This window comes from Setaria italica, chromosome VII, assembly GCF_000263155.2.
Source record: "Setaria italica strain Yugu1 chromosome VII, Setaria_italica_v2.0, whole genome shotgun sequence".
Lineage (NCBI taxonomy): Eukaryota > Viridiplantae > Streptophyta > Magnoliopsida > Poales > Poaceae > Setaria > Setaria italica.
In genome coordinates this window covers 28,730,858-28,748,370 of record NC_028456.1, presented here as the reverse complement: position 1 = coordinate 28,748,370, position 17,513 = coordinate 28,730,858, and the positions used below count along the sequence as shown (strand labels likewise).

General features: G+C 45.1%; 1 protein-coding gene and 2 pseudogenes across 1 annotated transcript; all 3 read right to left on the bottom strand.

Moving 5' to 3' along the window:
• Positions 1 to 1,976: 1,976 nt before the first annotated feature.
• Positions 1,977 to 5,174, bottom strand: LOC101784268 (annotated as a pseudogene).
• A 2,578-nt stretch (positions 5,175 to 7,752) lies between these two features.
• Positions 7,753 to 11,992, bottom strand: LOC101783859 (annotated as a pseudogene).
• A 402-nt stretch (positions 11,993 to 12,394) lies between these two features.
• Positions 12,395 to 17,119, bottom strand: LOC101758861 (E3 ubiquitin-protein ligase RNF14). Its single transcript, XM_004976602.2, has 7 exons — positions 16,492 to 17,119; positions 15,836 to 15,910; positions 15,222 to 15,756; positions 14,367 to 14,755; positions 13,650 to 13,864; positions 13,404 to 13,563; positions 12,395 to 12,905 (listed from the first exon to the last, which is right to left on the bottom strand). The coding sequence occupies exons 1-7, from the start codon at positions 16,900 to 16,902 to the stop codon at positions 12,774 to 12,776; spliced, it is 1,917 nt and encodes a 638-aa protein (XP_004976659.1). The 5' UTR covers positions 16,903 to 17,119; the 3' UTR covers positions 12,395 to 12,773.
• Between the last annotated feature and the right edge of the window lie 394 nt (positions 17,120 to 17,513).

Here is a 17,513-nt window from a genome sequence, read left to right as displayed (position 1 = left end):
AGGGCGGGCCACGACTGGGGGAGGAGGGTTGGAGGGTGGACGCCGATGCCGGGGTGGCGGACGGTCGGGGTGGTCGTGGGGACCTTAGGAGGGGAAGGGGGAGGGAGCCATATGTCCTGAAAGAGAGAGCGGTCGCTACTCTTGATACATCTTCTCAGATCCCTACTCTTGAAGGCCTGAACTTTCATCTTGCATTCATTTGTTGTCACCATGGATCTTTTCCCTTAATTTGCCGAACGATGAATCTGACAGCGTAACTGGGTAGTAGAAGTAGGCACGTGACTGTCTTCTTGACGGTTCATTCACATGCGGCAGCTAATTTAGTCCTCATTCATGCATGTCAAAAGCAATCAGGTTTTTTTTTCCCTGATATTGTTCTGCGTCTCGCAATTTCTAAGTTTGTGCAACATTGTTGTGTCGAGTTAGTGCAGCAAAAAAAAAGGCCTAGCTGTGTGCTCAAGCTCAGCACTTGAGCCAACAATTTCTGGTTTGGGCCGTGTGCAGAAACCAGGGGCGTGTGCCTGGTTTGGGCAGTTGGGGGGTCCGTCAGATGGGTTTGTAGTTGGGGTTTGGATTTTATACCAGGGGAAGAGATGGGGGGTGTAATCTAGACTTCTTCCATATAGTAATTTGCTTGTTGCCGGTGCTGGCTATTGTCGTGTCTGTTGCTCAAAGCATTTGCACCACTGCTCATAATGACATCAGTTATGGACACCAGAAACGTTGATCTCCAATGAGCTTATGCAACAGCTCAAACTCCCGCTTAAAGAAAATGTAACTCACCGGCACACGCACCCTATAAAAATGGCCACGCCCCCACGGTTCACCTCACTGCCTCAAGTGAGCGAAACATATTAAAAAAAAAAATCTTCCAACAGCTGCAAGCCGTGCAACTGCACACATGAAGACGACCTGCGGCAAAATGGCGCCCTTCCTCGCCGTCCTGGCGGCGCTCGCCGTCGCCGCCAGCGCCGCCGCCGTCGACCAGCCTAAGCCGAGAGGCCAGCAGATCCACCTGTTCGAGGCCACGGTCCGCGTACCGGACCGCGGCGACAACGACCCCGAGGAGTACAACTACCGCCTGCTCGCCAAAGTGCTCGGCAGGTCGGCTTGGTTCACTGATCTCTCCAAATATAATAATCACTATTTCTTCAAAAAAATAATAATCATTCGAAATAAACTCCATTGCCTAAAATTTACCCTCTTTTTAGTTTTTACCCGTATTTTGTACTAATCCTTACACGCGTTATTTTTAAACCTCAGCGTCGAGGCAGCACGGAGCGTGATGTATGAGACTGAGCTTGGAACATTCAGCGCATTCCTCACCAACAACCAGGCCCGTCGACTATCAGGTGAGTTAAATCCATTTTGGAACAAAAAATTTGATGACTCACATGTCAAACGTCTTGACGTGCATCCATGCGTTCTCAATGAGCAGAAGTCCCAGGGGTGCTGAAAGTCACACGAGAGGAGGACCCTACACCGCTTCCAGAGACGGACGGCCACCTCTAAAATTTTACATTGGATTAGGCTGATGAGATGTTATGTAACCCGGCGGGTTCGAAAATAACTGCAATCGTGCTCTCTAAAGCTGTATCATTTATACATGGAATGGCGCTGGCACAGTTACTTCCTGCTCTAACAAGTGAGAATGTCAAGTATTGCTCGCTATAAAAAAACGACCTTTCGTCCACTCACTTAATAATACCAGTCATATTTTAATCCCTCGGAGATCTTTATTACCGGATCTTTACTACTCTTTAATACCAGGTGTTGTTATGACCTGGTATCGAAGGTCCTCTATGAGTTACTTCAAAAGGAGAGCATATCTACCTCCATTACATGTGCTATGTAGGTGGGATGGCAAGAAAAGCTAGCACAAGGTACGAGGTCATGAGTTCTAATCCCATGAACTGTGCATGATGTGAGACTTTGTTTTTGGAGAAAACGAGTTAGTATCAATTATTTACCCAGTACTAAACCCCCTTTACTAAAAAGCGGAATCCCAGTAGTGGCTCCTGATCATCACCATTAAAAAATTTCTGAACTTCTGAAACAGTTTCATTATCCTTTTGCTGGGGGATCTCGGTCTCGGGGTCGACGGTGTGCTGCTTGCAGCCCCGGGGGCCATAGTGCTCCGAGCTCTTCCGAACCACCTTCCGGCACAGCGGGCAGTAATGGACTTGGCACGCCCAGCAGAACATGTGGTTGTTGTTTCCTACCTTGGTCACAGCAGAAACAACATCTCGGTCTATATCTAAAGAGTTTTGTAAGAATATATGACATATGTCCAACTTGGTTTCAAATAACAACAAATCTATTGATCATCTGGAATCATATGACATATAGTATGCAAAAGCGGCAACAACTTTACCTTGGGACTTTGTTGGTGACAATTCGGGCACGGATAATTTCTGAATGGCTGCACTGTTATTACTTCTTTCTGTGTCTGCTTGACGACATCAGCCTGCAATCCTGCACCGCTCTCCTCTGTTCCTCCCGATCAATTCTGCATTGCTCACTTTCAAAGAGGAGCGTTATTTCGGAGACGCTATAAAGATTAGATATGGCAGAGTACATTCAGAAGAGTGTACAGTACATTTTGTGATTAGCATAGGTTTGCCGCAGCCATAGCAGAACTCGAGCCCACAGTTCCCGCAAAGCATGTGGTTGCAGCCCGACACCCGTGAGATTGCGACACCACAATGCGGACATGGAACAGCATCACGAAGTGCTTCCCTGATGCTGACAAGTTCATTGACAAATTCACTAACCAAGTCATTGCTCTTGTCAACATTGCCATTGCTTGAATTTGAAGCACGCACCTTGAATCTGACAGTGGGCAATCACACCTAACAGGTACTAAAATGAGTGTTTAGCATGATTTCATACAGATCATAATAGCCTGATAGATTTATTAGCTACCTGCAAGGAGAGATGTTTTTCTTCTGGAGTCAAGCATCTATCTCCTATGTGACGACGTTCTCGGCAAAGGGCGCAGAAGCTGAAGAAGCACTTGGAGCACTGGGCATTATTCTCCTCATCTTCCAGGCAAGCTGTTTCGCATCTTGGGCTGTAAGTCACATCAACCATGAGTCTAGAGTCCTCTCAAGTATCGATTTTTCCCAGCGTTCAAAATCTGCATCTCCTAGCAACCTCTTCAATAGATTACAAGGAACAACACCATGGCACTTGTCATCAGGACACAACAGTTTCATCACTGTTCCTTCCTTGACGTGCATTCTTGAGTAAGTCTCCATGCACCTCCGGCAGTAGTAATGCAGGCTTGGAAGCTTTATGAAGTCAATACCTGTAGGGAATTAAAATTCAAAAGAAATGGATTTTCCATAAGCTTCCAGACTCGACGGAACTTGCAATCTCCACGGTCATTCAGTAAAGCCAATCTGAGTGGACAGTTTCATTGCACAGTTACCAAGACTGGGAACTTGGTAATTGTGCCAATTGAGTGTCATGGGGTCTCTTTCTTATGATGAAACTCCCCCTCATAATAACCTTGCCAAGTAAACAATTTTGCTGATGTGGCAACAAATTTAATGTTCATGAAACTTCTATGAAACTCCCATTCAGACTGGCCTAAGGTAGCTCATGAACACATGAATTTTTGGACAAGAACTATCTGATTGTTATATTTTGCTTATTGTAACGTAGTACATAATCTTACAATTGAATATGAATCTGGAAAGTAAGTTATGAGATGATGGGAAAAGGCATTATATTTAAAAAACAGCACATTCAAATTTGAAGTACAGATAATCTAATGAAGAAAAATGTGCAGAAGACAGAGATCAGCAAGTGTGCCCCAAGTATTAACTGGAGCATACCTATTACCTGGATGCCCACTGAAACAAATCATGCAATCATGAAGGCCATTTAGAAAGGATTCATGGCATTGCTCCTCATTGTAGCTAATTAAACATTGAACGACAGACTCTACAGACGTAATCTTTCCGAGAGCCCGAACATCCACAGGACCCATCATCATATCTGACTGTCGAATGATTATTCCATCACCAAAACCAAATGCGAAAGTGCATAGCTCTGCAGCCATTGCACACACTCATAAACAATTTCCTGTCCAGGTTGCTGTGCCCAGATTGAGTCCAGCATTTGACAAAGGGAGGAATTTTTCACACTATCCAACCATTGCACACTGAGTGTAAAGTATGGAGGGTGATGGCTTGGGTACGACAGAGGCATAAGACATGTCAGCGACATCGGAGGCAATGTGTCAAAGAACTGACTTTTCAGGTCATTGTCATCATCACCCTGGAATAGTTCTGCCGATACACTGACACCATCTGGAATTTCACAATGCACATGGATCTGAAAAGAACCAACAATGGAAATCGAAGTCGATCACAATTTTCGTTGTGTTTCTGATACATATTATTTCCTGGGAGTCCTAAGCCAATAAAGAATGTACCTCAAAAGATCTCAGTCCAGCCTTTTCACCAAAAATGCAAACTTGCAGGTTACATGTCTTTGAAACCATTTCCGCATCGTTTTTTTTTCCACCAATTCCATCGCTTCATATCATGTGTCCCAAAAGAATCCCAAAAGCATTGGTTGATGGCTCGAGATTTTCAGGATTTTATGCTTCATGTCCACCCATCCACTTAATAAGGAAAAAAAAAGCAACAACCCAGGAGGATTTGTACACCGTACACACATCACACATGCCAATAATTTCCAGGCAACACTTGGAACCACAGCACCGTGGCCAGTGTTTTGAACCGGCGAGGCTTGGAGTTGGAGGTGCGTATGTGAAGAAGTAGATGTGTAAGATGCAGGGATATGAGTGAAGTTGCTGGAACTCCGAGCGCATCCCAACTCCAAACAGGCAAGCCGCAAGCGACCCCCGGCGGCGATCGAATTCGCCGAACCCGGTGTCTAATAAGTAATGGCCACCCACCCCTGAAAACACGATCCCAAGTGGCGAGGCGTAGTAACGATTGATCTGAGAAAGTAGCCAGCAGCACCTCGTCGTGCTGGAGCTGGTCGTTGGAGCGCAGCTGCTCGTCCGGCACCCGGGGCTCCTTCCCCTCCCGCCGCGCGTGGAGCGTCATCTCACGCAGCATCGCCAGCTCCCTGCTCTCCGCCGCTGCTGCCGCCTCCTCCGGCGAGGGCTCTCGCTCCGCGCGCGGGCTCTCCATGCGCGGACTGCGCTCGGTGCCGCCGCGGAAAAGGAGGACGGGAAAGTGAGGAAGTGCGGGGCGCAAGTCACGCTCCGTTTGACTCGTTGCAGAGTGCAGACTGCAGAGTAAAGAGCTTCAGTTCAACTCCGTTCCTCGAAGGACTGCGGCGGGCGTATCTCTACTTCGCTTTGGGTCTTTTATTAGGATGGACTGTTAATTGCTAGGGGTTTAACAGGCCCAGCAGCAATCGTGTGGTAATGGGCTAAAGGAGCTGCCCGAGTCTCCGCGGCCCACAATAGTATGGGCAAGCGCGACTCGTCGACTCGGAGAAAAAGAAAAGGGAAAGAAACAGTCAAACAGAGCCTACTGACGGCCAGTAAAAGAAGCGAAAGAGAATGACATGCATGCCAGATTCCACTCAGTTTGGGTGGAGTGTTTCACAAAGGCTTGGAGGGAGCAACAAAAGTTCAGCATCTTGAAGAAACTCTTATACAGCCAGCAATTAGCAAAGCTTTGCAGCTAGTGTAGCAGATGACATGAGGTGCCCCAGCCCCAGACACCAAATAAGTGCCGCCGTCTCGAATACACTCATCTCCAAATCCTCTATACTATACACGTTCCATGGAGAGTATTTGCTCCTGCAAACTACTATGCACAACGGCAATACGGCACGGAAGAAAAACAGGCAATTGCGAGGTTGTTGTAAACACATAAGAATTCCACCACTGCGGTTCAAATTGATTCCCACCAATGATCATTACGAATTTACGATTCACAGTCGCATCTTCCTCTCTCAAAGTTGGGAGATCTAGGGGTTGACGCTGTGCTGCTTGCATCCTCGGGGACCATAATGCTCGGCGTACTTCCTGACTACCTTCCGGCACAACGCGCAGTAGTGAACCTGGCACGCCCAGCAGAAGATATGGTTCTTGTTTCCCACCTGCTCGCACTAGAGAACAGTGTCCTCATTCCCATCATCAAGGTGAAAATGAGGCATTATGCATCACATACCTAGATCTCTTTTATTTTCTCAGATTCTATAAACTGGATAATCTGATCTTGGGATCACACTAAGAGAGAGACTAATGCATATGATGAGAAAAGCCGCAACAACTTTACCTTGGAATTTGGTTGGTGGCAACTGGGGCATTGAAGGAACGGGGGGATGCCTTTAAAAATTCTCTCCAAGAACAAGCCTATTTCCCTATTGCCACCCCAAACACACCTCGCTCTAATCGCTAAGATGACAGTCAACTCGTGACTAGTTTACCCTAGGAACGATTAGAAAAGCTCAAAGTGTAGCAGAAGCAAATCAAAGAGCTAATTGAAATTAACCAGAGAACAACAGCTCAAAAGGAAAAGACCAGCTAAAAGCTTGCATGCACACTGATTTGTTTCTGAAGTACAATCTTGACCAACAGCAGCTAGAATAAACAAGTACTATCTTCAAGCAACCAGAAATTGATTCGCTGTTGCAAGACACAGACACTTCAAAAGCATTGGCTGTAGCAGGCAGTAAATGAAAGCTAGAGCTTTGTCCATAAGCAAGTAACATGGACCAAGCAAAGAACCTGCAATACCACTAAGCAAAGATTAAATTGAGCTGCACTATTGCATTGCACCCGTTGTCAGTCTCATGGCCATGGCGAAAAGAACAGAGCTGCTCATTACAGAACTGAATGAGCAGTCGAGCTGCTAAGCAAAACAGAGAAGTACTGAACCATTGCTACTGCTGACAGACGTGCATAGACAAGGATTAAACAAGTGCTCATGCATTCAGACATGTATGTTCATTGATTAACTCATCAACTACTAAACTAATCAGGCACACACGGTCAAAAGCATGCATACAATGATTAATTCCTGTAGCTTGAAAGTGACACGCCTGAATCAAAACAACTATCTCTGAATAATGGCCAAACCTTGCTTCTGCTGTCAGGGTGAACTGAAGCGCATCCAGCTGCTTACCTGTGCGCAGCTTGCCTGGGCTGGTCGCTGCTGCTGATCTGCTCGACCGGGCCGGCTTGCTCAGCACCGCGAACTGGGCCTAGCGTGGCCTGCCTGAGCCGCTCTGGGCCGGCGTGCCTGGCTGGGCTGGCGTGCAGCTTGCCTCGCCTGGTCCGTGAGTGCCGGCCTGTGGAGCCCAGCGCAGCATCGTCGCGCCTGGCGCGCGTGCCGCAGCCCGATAGAAGGACAGAGACGAACAGAGCAAGAACACGACGAACAAAGCTCAACTTTGAATCAAAAGTCCTCTCTCGAAACCCCACGGATCGAAACGAAACTTGAGATATAGGAGAACCTCCTCAAAGACTAATAGATCCAAGAGAAAAAATCTCGAAAAGCTGTATTCATCGCGAATTTTAGAGAAAACCGAACGCCCTACAAAGAAACCGGTTTGGGGAAAACCTCAAATTCATACCAAATCTGTGATGGATTTGAGGAGGATCATACCAAAATTGCTTATAAGGATTCTAGCGACAAAAGATCTCAACAAATCTTACGGGATACGCAGCCAAACGTGAAGAACGAAAAATCCCAAAAATTATCTCCGAAAATTTCGAAAAAGATAAATTTTAGATCTTGAGAAGATAGAACAAGTCCACGAATTTGATCTTTGAATTATTTCACCATATTTGATTACAAGCTACTCTTAAACACAATCAAAACTAAGATGGTAAAAATCAAATCAAAGATCTACTCCACTTTCCCTTTCCCTACTAAACTCACCGAAACAAAATAAGAAGCTACCACAAAGAGCCCAAGAGAGATGTGGCTGCTCCAACAGCTACTCCTTATATATATATATATAGGCATTTGGCAAATGTCCAAAATACCCCTACATGAAACATACAACCTAAATATCATATAGGGGTAAAACCATCTCAGTACATCGAATGGACTTGGCGCCTTCACGACTTCACTTTATCTTGACGCAAGCTTCGCGATGGTGCCACGCATCCTCCAACTCGACACCGTCCAGCCGCACCAGACTCGCCCTCGGTTTTGAGGTCAAACCGGTCAACCTCTCTTGCATACCCCGCAAGCGTGACTCACCATACCCCGCAGGCGTGACTCACCCCTAGTTTTGAGATCAAATTGGTCAAACCCTCTTGCACGCCGCGCACGACGTGACTTATGTCGACGCATGTCCAGCCTTCGCCAAGCCTTCGACGTCTCTAAGTCTTTTGTTCCCGATCCTAGGCCGCCTACTCGACTCGCCTCTATCCCGCTTGACTCGACCGACGCCATCTTCATGCCAGTGTAATCTTGCTCTTCCGTGCACCATGTGGATCGTCCATGACTCCGCTTGGACTCCTCAGGTCCCTCAGTTCAAGCATACTCATGTCCACCCTTCACAACCCTAGTACATCAGCATGAACCTTTCGCTTGACCTTCACCTCATGCCGCTGACCGCCATGTCGCATCCATCACCTGCACATCACAAGCTAAGAGACACAACACACAAGATATGTTCTACACAAACACCACAACACAACGCACACAACACACACTTCTAGTTAGCCGTTAGCATAATCAAGCAAATATGGAATATGGACTCAACCGATAAAGTCTCAAATCATCCAGTCAATCACTTATCACAAATAGACCAAGCCACGTGTCAACTTGTCTCTTCAGGCATGGATATTTTCTGGACCTCATTATTGTTGGTTCTTTCCGTGTCCCTTCAACAGCATCAATCTGTGCTGTCAACAAAGGAGTAACATCGAGCTTCTTCACCTTCCCCGGGTCATTTCTGCATTGATTCAGACTTCAGCCTTGGTATCAAGAGAGTAGATACCAGATAGGATACTTGGCAAACCATACTTCGATCAAGATAATAAGAACATATACCTCGCCGTGCTACTGCTACAGCCACCGCAGCCTGCCACCCCACAGCCATAGCAGAACGGCTGCCCACAGTTCCCACAAACCATATGGTTGCAACCTGACACGCGTGAGATGCCAGTGCCACAGTAAGGGCATTGAACACAAAGACAGAGCACTTCCTTGATGCTGAGTATTTCTTTTGCCAAGGAAATTGTCTTCTCAATGTCACCTTTGCTTAATCGACGCACCTTTTCACGTTCCTGCATAAAATGAAAAGCATGCTCAGAACTCTCGTCCCAAATCTTTATGTTCATAGCACGCCAATTTAGAATTGTGCTCTGATAATGAACATTCAAAGCTAATATTTTTTGGATTTTTTTTTGTTAACTAGCATTTTGCAAGATTTTGAATAGAGAATTGACTGGTAGTGGAATTGGTTACCCTTAAGGAGAGGAGCTTTTCTTCTGGAGTTATGCTCACGCATCCCTCGCCTATGTGACAGCGTAATCTGCAGTGGGTGCAGAAGCTGAAGAAGCACTTGGAGCACTGAGCATTGTTCTCCTCGTCTTCCAGGCAAATTGTTTCACATCTTGGACAGTAAGCAGCATCAGCCATTGAGTCTAGAGTCTTCTGAAGTATCAATCTTTCCCATCGTTCAAAATCTGCATCCCCTAGCAATCTCTTCAACAGATGAGGAGGAACATCACCACGGCACTTGTCATCAGGACACAGCAATTTCAGCACTGTGCCTTCCTTGACGTGCATCCTTGAGTATGTCTCCATGCACCTCTGGCAAAAGTAATGTTGGCATGGAAGTTTTATAAAGTCAACACCTGAGGGGAGACATGGATTTAAAAATTAAGTGACAAGACCAGATGGAACTTTTAATGTTCAGAATTATTCCCAGCAAGATGACAGCAGACCGTTAGCTAATGACAGTAGACTAGTATTTCTCAGTTAGAAACTTGGTACCGAAGCTTAAATTAGATACCCTTGGCCCCACCACATTTAAATGTTAACGCTTTAGTCATAACAAATTTTATCTTTAATTAAAAATGTTATATGATATCAACAAGAACCTTTAATGCTATGTTGTGCAAGGTTTGACATCTGATCATCAAGATTAAAGATAAGTAGTTTCAGAGGAAAAACAATTAATGAGGTGGAAACTCTACTAATACAAGCCTGGCAGAAGTCCTGCCGGTCTATTTTTCGAAAAAAAATAATAACAATGAGGTAGCAAGAGACATAAAATCAATAGGGGAATGTAGCCAACTGTCACTGTTTGGACATCCTTATCCTTAATCATTAAAGGAGTAACAGAGAGCGCTAGAATTCCGAACAATTTAAATTCTGATGGAGATAAAATCATGAAAGGAAGAGTATGAGTATCCCCAAGTGTTAACTGGGGCATTCCAATTACCTGCGTACTCACTTAAACAGATCGTGCAATTATGAAGGCCACTTACAAATGATTCGTGACGTTGTTCTTCATTGTAGCTAATCAACCGCTGAAGTACAGACTCTACTGGCACAATCTCTCCAACAGCCCGAACATCTATCGGACCCGTCATACTAACAGAATGGTGTATGGCTAGTCCATCATCAAAACCAAGATGAGAAAGCACAGAACTCTGAAGCCATTGCACCCACTCATAAACAACTTCTTGTCCAGGTTGTTGCTCCCAGATTAAGTCCAGCATGTGACACAGGGAGGAAACTTTCGCATTATCCAACCATTGTACGCCTAGAGTGAAGTATGGAGGGTGACGGCTCGGATATGATAGAGGCATAAGACATGTCAGTGAGATTGGAGCCAAATGTTGGATTCTGAATGAGTGAAATAACCGACTGTCCCTGTCATCATCAACACCCTGAAATAGCTCTGCAGACACACTGATACCATCTGCAATCTCACAATGCACAAGGATCTGCAGAGCATTCACTATTATTTTGTGTGCTTCTGATAGGAAGTCTGAGACCAACTAAAATGTTGTACCTCGAAAGATCACAGTCCAAACTTTTCACCGAAAATGCTAATGTTGTCCCCATATATTGCCTCCAGTGCCAGCATCTAAAGCAAAAGATCACATCAGCAGGAAAACTTTGAAGTTCATCATCATTGAAACAATTCATGCTATGCTGCTCCAGCTCCATCATCAACTTAATCATTTCATTATTCTTCTTTTTTGTGAGGACATCATTTGATTATTCTCAGTACAAAGGAACCCAAAAGGCGTCGCCCTGATTCTATAACTGTCTGTTCTAATTCTATATAGTTACCATATTGTGTGCGTGGCGGACATGGCCATGACTTGTTTACCAAATTGTCAGAGTGGCAAGTAGTATTCTGGTCGAGCATCTAAAATACAGCTATTCCACAATCCACATCACAACCTGGACATAACAATAAGACTACAAGACCAAGTCCGGATGGGCCCTAACAGCATTTTTTGCATTCAGTAAGGCATGACGCTCTAGTTTGCTTTGGCCTCATGATAAATCCGCCCGACCCAATCGTACCAAAATTGCACAATCCGAGGCTTGTGTACACCCATGCTGCATCGAGCCCTCACTGCCGACGTCGCAAGGCAATAATCCGTCGCTGCTGAGTTGCAATTGCAACGAAACAAAACACCAACCACGGCGAATCCGTAGTTAGCAAGGCGTACCTACGAAGCATGGATCGAGCAAGTATACGAGGCGTGCCTACGAAGCATGGATTCGGAGTTTGGAACTAAACCCCAAGCAGCGAGGCGTACGGGGGGCAGATTGGAGCAAACGTAGTACCTCGTCTAGCTGGAGCTGGTCGTTTGGCGTGCAGCTGTTCGTCCGGCACCTGGTGCTCCTCCTCCGCCTCCCGGCGAGCGCGGAGCATCATCTCGCGCAGTAACCGCCCCTCCCTGCTCTCCGCGTCCTCCTCCGGCGAGAGCTCTCGCTCCCCTCCGTGCGCGCTCTCCATCTGCCGCGCCCGCGCTGAAACCCTCTGAATCCGGGCCGATGACGCCGTTGCGGGGAAAAAAAAACTTTCCGTCTCCGTCCACCCCCGTTTGGTCTATTTGGTAAAATGGGCCCGTTTTGCTCCTACACTAGTAGAACTTGGCCTGTTAAGGGCTTTAAATTTGCTTACGGGCTATACATTACAAGTAGCCGGCCGGACATCTTTGAAAACCCTCCTGACTTGCATGTTGGTTTTTGCTATTTTTGCTTATTTGAATTCCGTAGTAAAAGATCACATCATTGTTAGAAATAAAAACTTAAAGATGCAAACAAGGAGAACATTCACTCAGGAACAACAGTTGAGATCCGTCTGTATGACTGTATGGCAGCCACAGTACATACAGCAGGACATCCACTCAAAATGTCTGATGTCTGACTATCGGGAACAACAAGATCAAGATCCAAAAACATGTAACTTAAAAAAAATAAAATTGATCACTTTCGTTGAATTGGTACAAGATCAATAACAACAGACAATAATCTACCCTCTCAAAGAATTGGTTCTATTGGTTTTTGTTCAATCAGCGTCTTGAATATACAGAGTATTCTAAAAAATTCAGCAGGTAGTGAATGAATGGATGGCTCATGTTTATATTCGTGAATGTAAACCATGGAGCTGCTGCTGTGGATAAAATGATGTTGTAGACTTGAAAACATGCTCTCTTCAACAAATTGGATTCGTCGGACTAAAGTACATCCTGGGACAGGTATGTGTGTACATGCACAGAACTACTGATAATTCACTGATACGATGGTGTCGGTATCGATGCACATATGGGAAAACCTCATTCAGGGATCTGACGTATGTTGCTTGCAACCTTTGGGACCATAATGCTGTGCCGTCTTTGGGACAGGCTTATGGCACAGGGCACAAAAATGTTTCTGGCATGCCCAACAGAACAGGTGGTTGTTGTTTCCGACCTGCCAAAGTTACCAAAGCAAATACATAAGAGGTAATGCAAAGGAACTAGTTTAATTCCAGTTCAAAAATATTACTATAAAGTTCAAGTTGTTAGAAGTTCACGAGGAGAATCCAAGGAGGGGTTTAGCCTAGCTTGTATTAGTTCAGACAAAAAAAATTACCTGGAGATCAGCAGCTGTTTTACTTTATATAAATAAACAGTAGGAGTATCCGCAATTTAAAATTTTAATCATAGCCGTGCTCGTTGTTATTGAAATTACTCAACAGAACTTTTTTTGCAATAGAAAGCTATAAAAATAATCACAACTAAAAAGTCGAAGCATGGACCAGACCAAAACATATACAGGTAAAAATCATGTATGGCAAGACAGTTTCTAAAAGCATGGACGTCAAGAAACAACACTATCTTGGTGTCTTCATGCAAAGATACATTATTGCATTCAGCCCATCATAGATTGCTACTCCTCAGTACCCTTTTAAATAAATTAGCTACTTACCTTTGGAGATGGTTGACGGCATGTCGGACAAAGATGAGCTTGACCATGCTGTACATGCATTTCAGCGTGCGCCTGTGCAACAAATTGGCGCCGAACCCTTGGGTTCATCTGCACTTCCCATCTGTCAATTTCCTCCTGAGGAAACAGCGCACAAGAACCCCTGCAAGCAAAAACATGATTGTTTTTTTTTTGGGTCAATCCACAGTATATAGCAAATAACACAATCTAGTTATTAAGATAACTCACTTAAAATGCTCATATCCAGTGATCGCACGGTTGCATTGATAACAGAAGTACTCCCCACAGTTCCAACAATGCATCTTATTGCATCCTTCTGTCTTAGATATGGCCATCTTGCATTTCGGGCACTGTTTTGCATCCTTCATAATTTCCTTCAGGCTCTTTAATTCTTCAACAATCCTCTGCTGATCTGCTTGCACTTGCCCAGATTCTTGGCGTTTCTGTATAAAAATAAAGTTAAGATTCCCAGCAATATCTTGAAACATACGATTAAGCAGATAACACAACCAAAATGGTCACAATTTGTATCGACTAAAGAAATAAACATCAGTCAGCCTTTCTCCAGGAAGTTTAAATTAAAGCGTCACTATTATCGGAGTAAATCAAATGTTGCCTACCACAATCAACCTGCACGTGGGAAATAAGACAGCTACAGGTACATCTTGTTGCTGGTCACAAGATATAAAGGCATCTAGCCATAAAGCATTGTGTATACACTATAATCACAAAATGTAAACACCACCAGTAACCCTTTCTGATGATCGTTTTCTACTTAAAACACTGAGAATAAACATAATGACACTGGAATGCAGTCCAAGTAGTTCTTATTTTCTGTTTCGAGATATATTAGTACCGCAAAGTTTCTATATGATGGTCATACCAGGACTGAAATTAGAATATATCAGGTATGATCTAAATGTACAGGAAATGAAATTCTCATACCTCCAAGATAAGAAGTTTTTCTGCTGGAGACATACATTGCTCCCCAATATGACGTCGATTTCTACAGAGTGTGCAAAAGCTGAATAAACAACTTGAACACACTGCTTCATTACCTACTACATCCTCCAAGCAAGCAGTTTGGCATCTTGGACAATAGACAACGTCACTCATTGCATCAAGAGTTCTCTGAAGCAGTAATCCCTCCCAACGTTCAAATTCATCCTCTCCAAGCAGCCTTTTCAATACATTAGGAGGAACAGCACTTTCACATTTTGTATCAGGACATAGCAACTTCACTACATTTCCTTCCTTGACATTCATTTTGCAGTATGTTTGCATGCATTTGCAGCAGAAGAAATGATGACATGGAAGTTTGATGAAATCAACACCTGATGAGAAACGAATTAGATAAAAAAAATTAGAAGCAGCACTAATTCAGATAATGAGGGTTAAAAGAAATGGATACAGATCATATCCAAGTTGGACACAAATGGTGAAGACTTCACTATGCTTTTAAAGGTATACAAACAAGTACAGCTATTGGAGTTATTTTTTTTCAAGATTATTTTACCAAGAAATCAGAATAAGGTCTATTGCTACCTGTAATGCAAACATGTAAAATGTTACGACTCCAGTACCTAGTGATCTCTGTAAAAAAAAGAATGCTTGGGGACTAAACTGCTCATAGAGTGGTAACGTGATAATATTTAGACAGATAGTTCGCACTATGTGGAATGCTTGGGGACTAAACTACTCGTAGAGTGGTAACGTGATAATATCTAGACAGATACTTCATACTTCTACTGCGTAAAACTGCAAACAGTACCGCAGAAACAACAAAGATGAAAGAATTACCAGGACACTCGCTGAAACAAATCATGCAGTCATGGATAGCACGTAAGAAAGCTTCATGGTGTTTATTGTCATTGTATCTCATCATCCTTGGAATTATAACATTTGGTGAACCATTATCTAGACAAGCACGCTTATCTGCATCACATGTTACATCATTCTTGCTCAATACTATCTCCTCACCAAACCCTAAGTGAGAAAGGGTTGAACTTTGGAGCCATTGCACCCATTGATATGTTACTTCCATCCCCAGTTGCTCTTCCCAAAGCATATCAAGCATGCGGCATAATGACGAAATCATCCCTTTATCAAGCCAATATGTGGAGATAGTGAAAAAGGGAGGGCGGTGACTTGGGTATGATGCAGGCAGGAGACATGTTAGCAGGATTGGAGGCAAATGCTCAACTCTAAACTTGTAAACAAGGTCATCAGCATCAGCACCAGCATCAGATGCTGCCCCATATTTTAATGTTCCATCACCATAACTGAGCCTTGTTGATACATCTATAGCATCTGGAATCTCAATGTGAACATGGACCTGTAATTACATTAGCAAATTACATCATTGCTCCTACGATACAAAGAATATGACCCGAAAACTGAACTAAAGGATATACCTGGAAACAACGCTGCCCACCCTTTCTGTCCAAAATTACTACAGCATCTTCAAAAATTGCTTCAAGGGCACAGATCTGAGCAATGGATTTACATTTTATCAGACTAAAAAAAGACTAACACCGGCTTAATTGTTGAAAAGAAGAATAATTGCATAATTGTAACTAACAGGCATCTAAATACTCTATTCTGGTAGTCCTATTTGGCTCTTGTTGTATGTAGTCATTTAGTCAATCATACTTGGAAAAATCTTGTCATGGATGGGAGAGCACAAACCCAAGGAACTTATTTCAGCAATAAGTATTGGCTAGATTGGCACACAAATGCAAATGTATGCGAGGGACGCTCGCTATGGAGTGCATTTATTCTCTCATATTGCGCTATGCTTAATCATAACCAAACATGTGATGAGCCTATGATGGTTTATTCGAACAAAGGAAGGAGGCTACAAGCCTATGCCAATTACTAAACAGAGGCACACAGAATCACAGCCGATCATCAGATGGCCACAATAATCAGCAAGCAGCAAGCCAAACTCTTGAATTTCAGTTATTCGTCCATGACAATGGCAGAAACCTGCTACATATTGCTTCTTGAGTTAATGCCAGCCCAGCAACGAGTGAACACAAAGGGAGAGAATCAGAGAACAACGCATAACCTCATCCTCCTGCCTCTGATCATTGGCGTGCACCTCCTCCTCAGTCAACGCCACCTCTTCCCCACCGGCCTCCGCAAGCTCGTGCAGCTTCCTCACAGCCTCCTCATCCAGGCTCCCGCCAGCTGCAGACCTCCCAGACGATGACGCCTCCTCCGGCGGCGCCTGAGACGGCGCGAGGGCCTCGGGCTCGGGCTCGGCCTCGGAAGGCGGCGGCGGCGGCGGATCACCATCGGAAGCGGGGTCGATGTGGAGGAGCTCCAGGGCCTCGGCGCCGGCGGACGCCCCGTCGCCAGGTACCTGCAGGCCTTCGGCCTCCGCGACGGCGGCGGCGGGGCTACGGTTTGGGGGCCCGGCCTTGAGGTGAGGCCTCGGCGCGGCCGCGCCCCGCACCTTGGACGACTTCCGAGGCATCTCGCGGTGGCGGACGGCCGGTACGGCTGTGAATCGAGTTTTGCGGCGGCGGCGGCGAGGCGTGCCCGCGTCAGCAGTGAGGTGGTTCCGGCGTGGGAGGTACGGCCTCCGAGACACGAATCTCCGCGCGACCGGCTTGGAAGAGGCCGCCAGGCCGGTTTCCCTGCTCGTTCGCGCGCTGCGCTGGCGAGACGAGAAACTTCCTTACCGCACCGGCGTCAAAGAATCTGCCGTAGCAGCCTAGCAAGCAGGTTGGATCATGTTAGTACTGGCTTGTTAGAGCTGTGCTTCGGGCCGCCCATTGAGCTTGGCCCATCTAACCGCATATACCGCCGTTCCACCTGGAGCGCTGCCTCTCGGGCCTTGTTTAGTTGGAGTGTCAAAGTTGGGATTTTACCATAAATGCGCAACTGTAGTATTTTGTTTGTATTTATGAATTATTATCCAAACATTGACTAATTAGGCTCAAAAGATTCGTCTCGCAAAGTACAACAAAACTGTGCAATTAGTTTTTGATTTCGTCTACATTTAGTACTCTACATATGTACCGCAAGTTTGATGTGATGGGGAATCTTCTTTTTGCATAGTGCTAACGTTGGAATTTTGGAGGA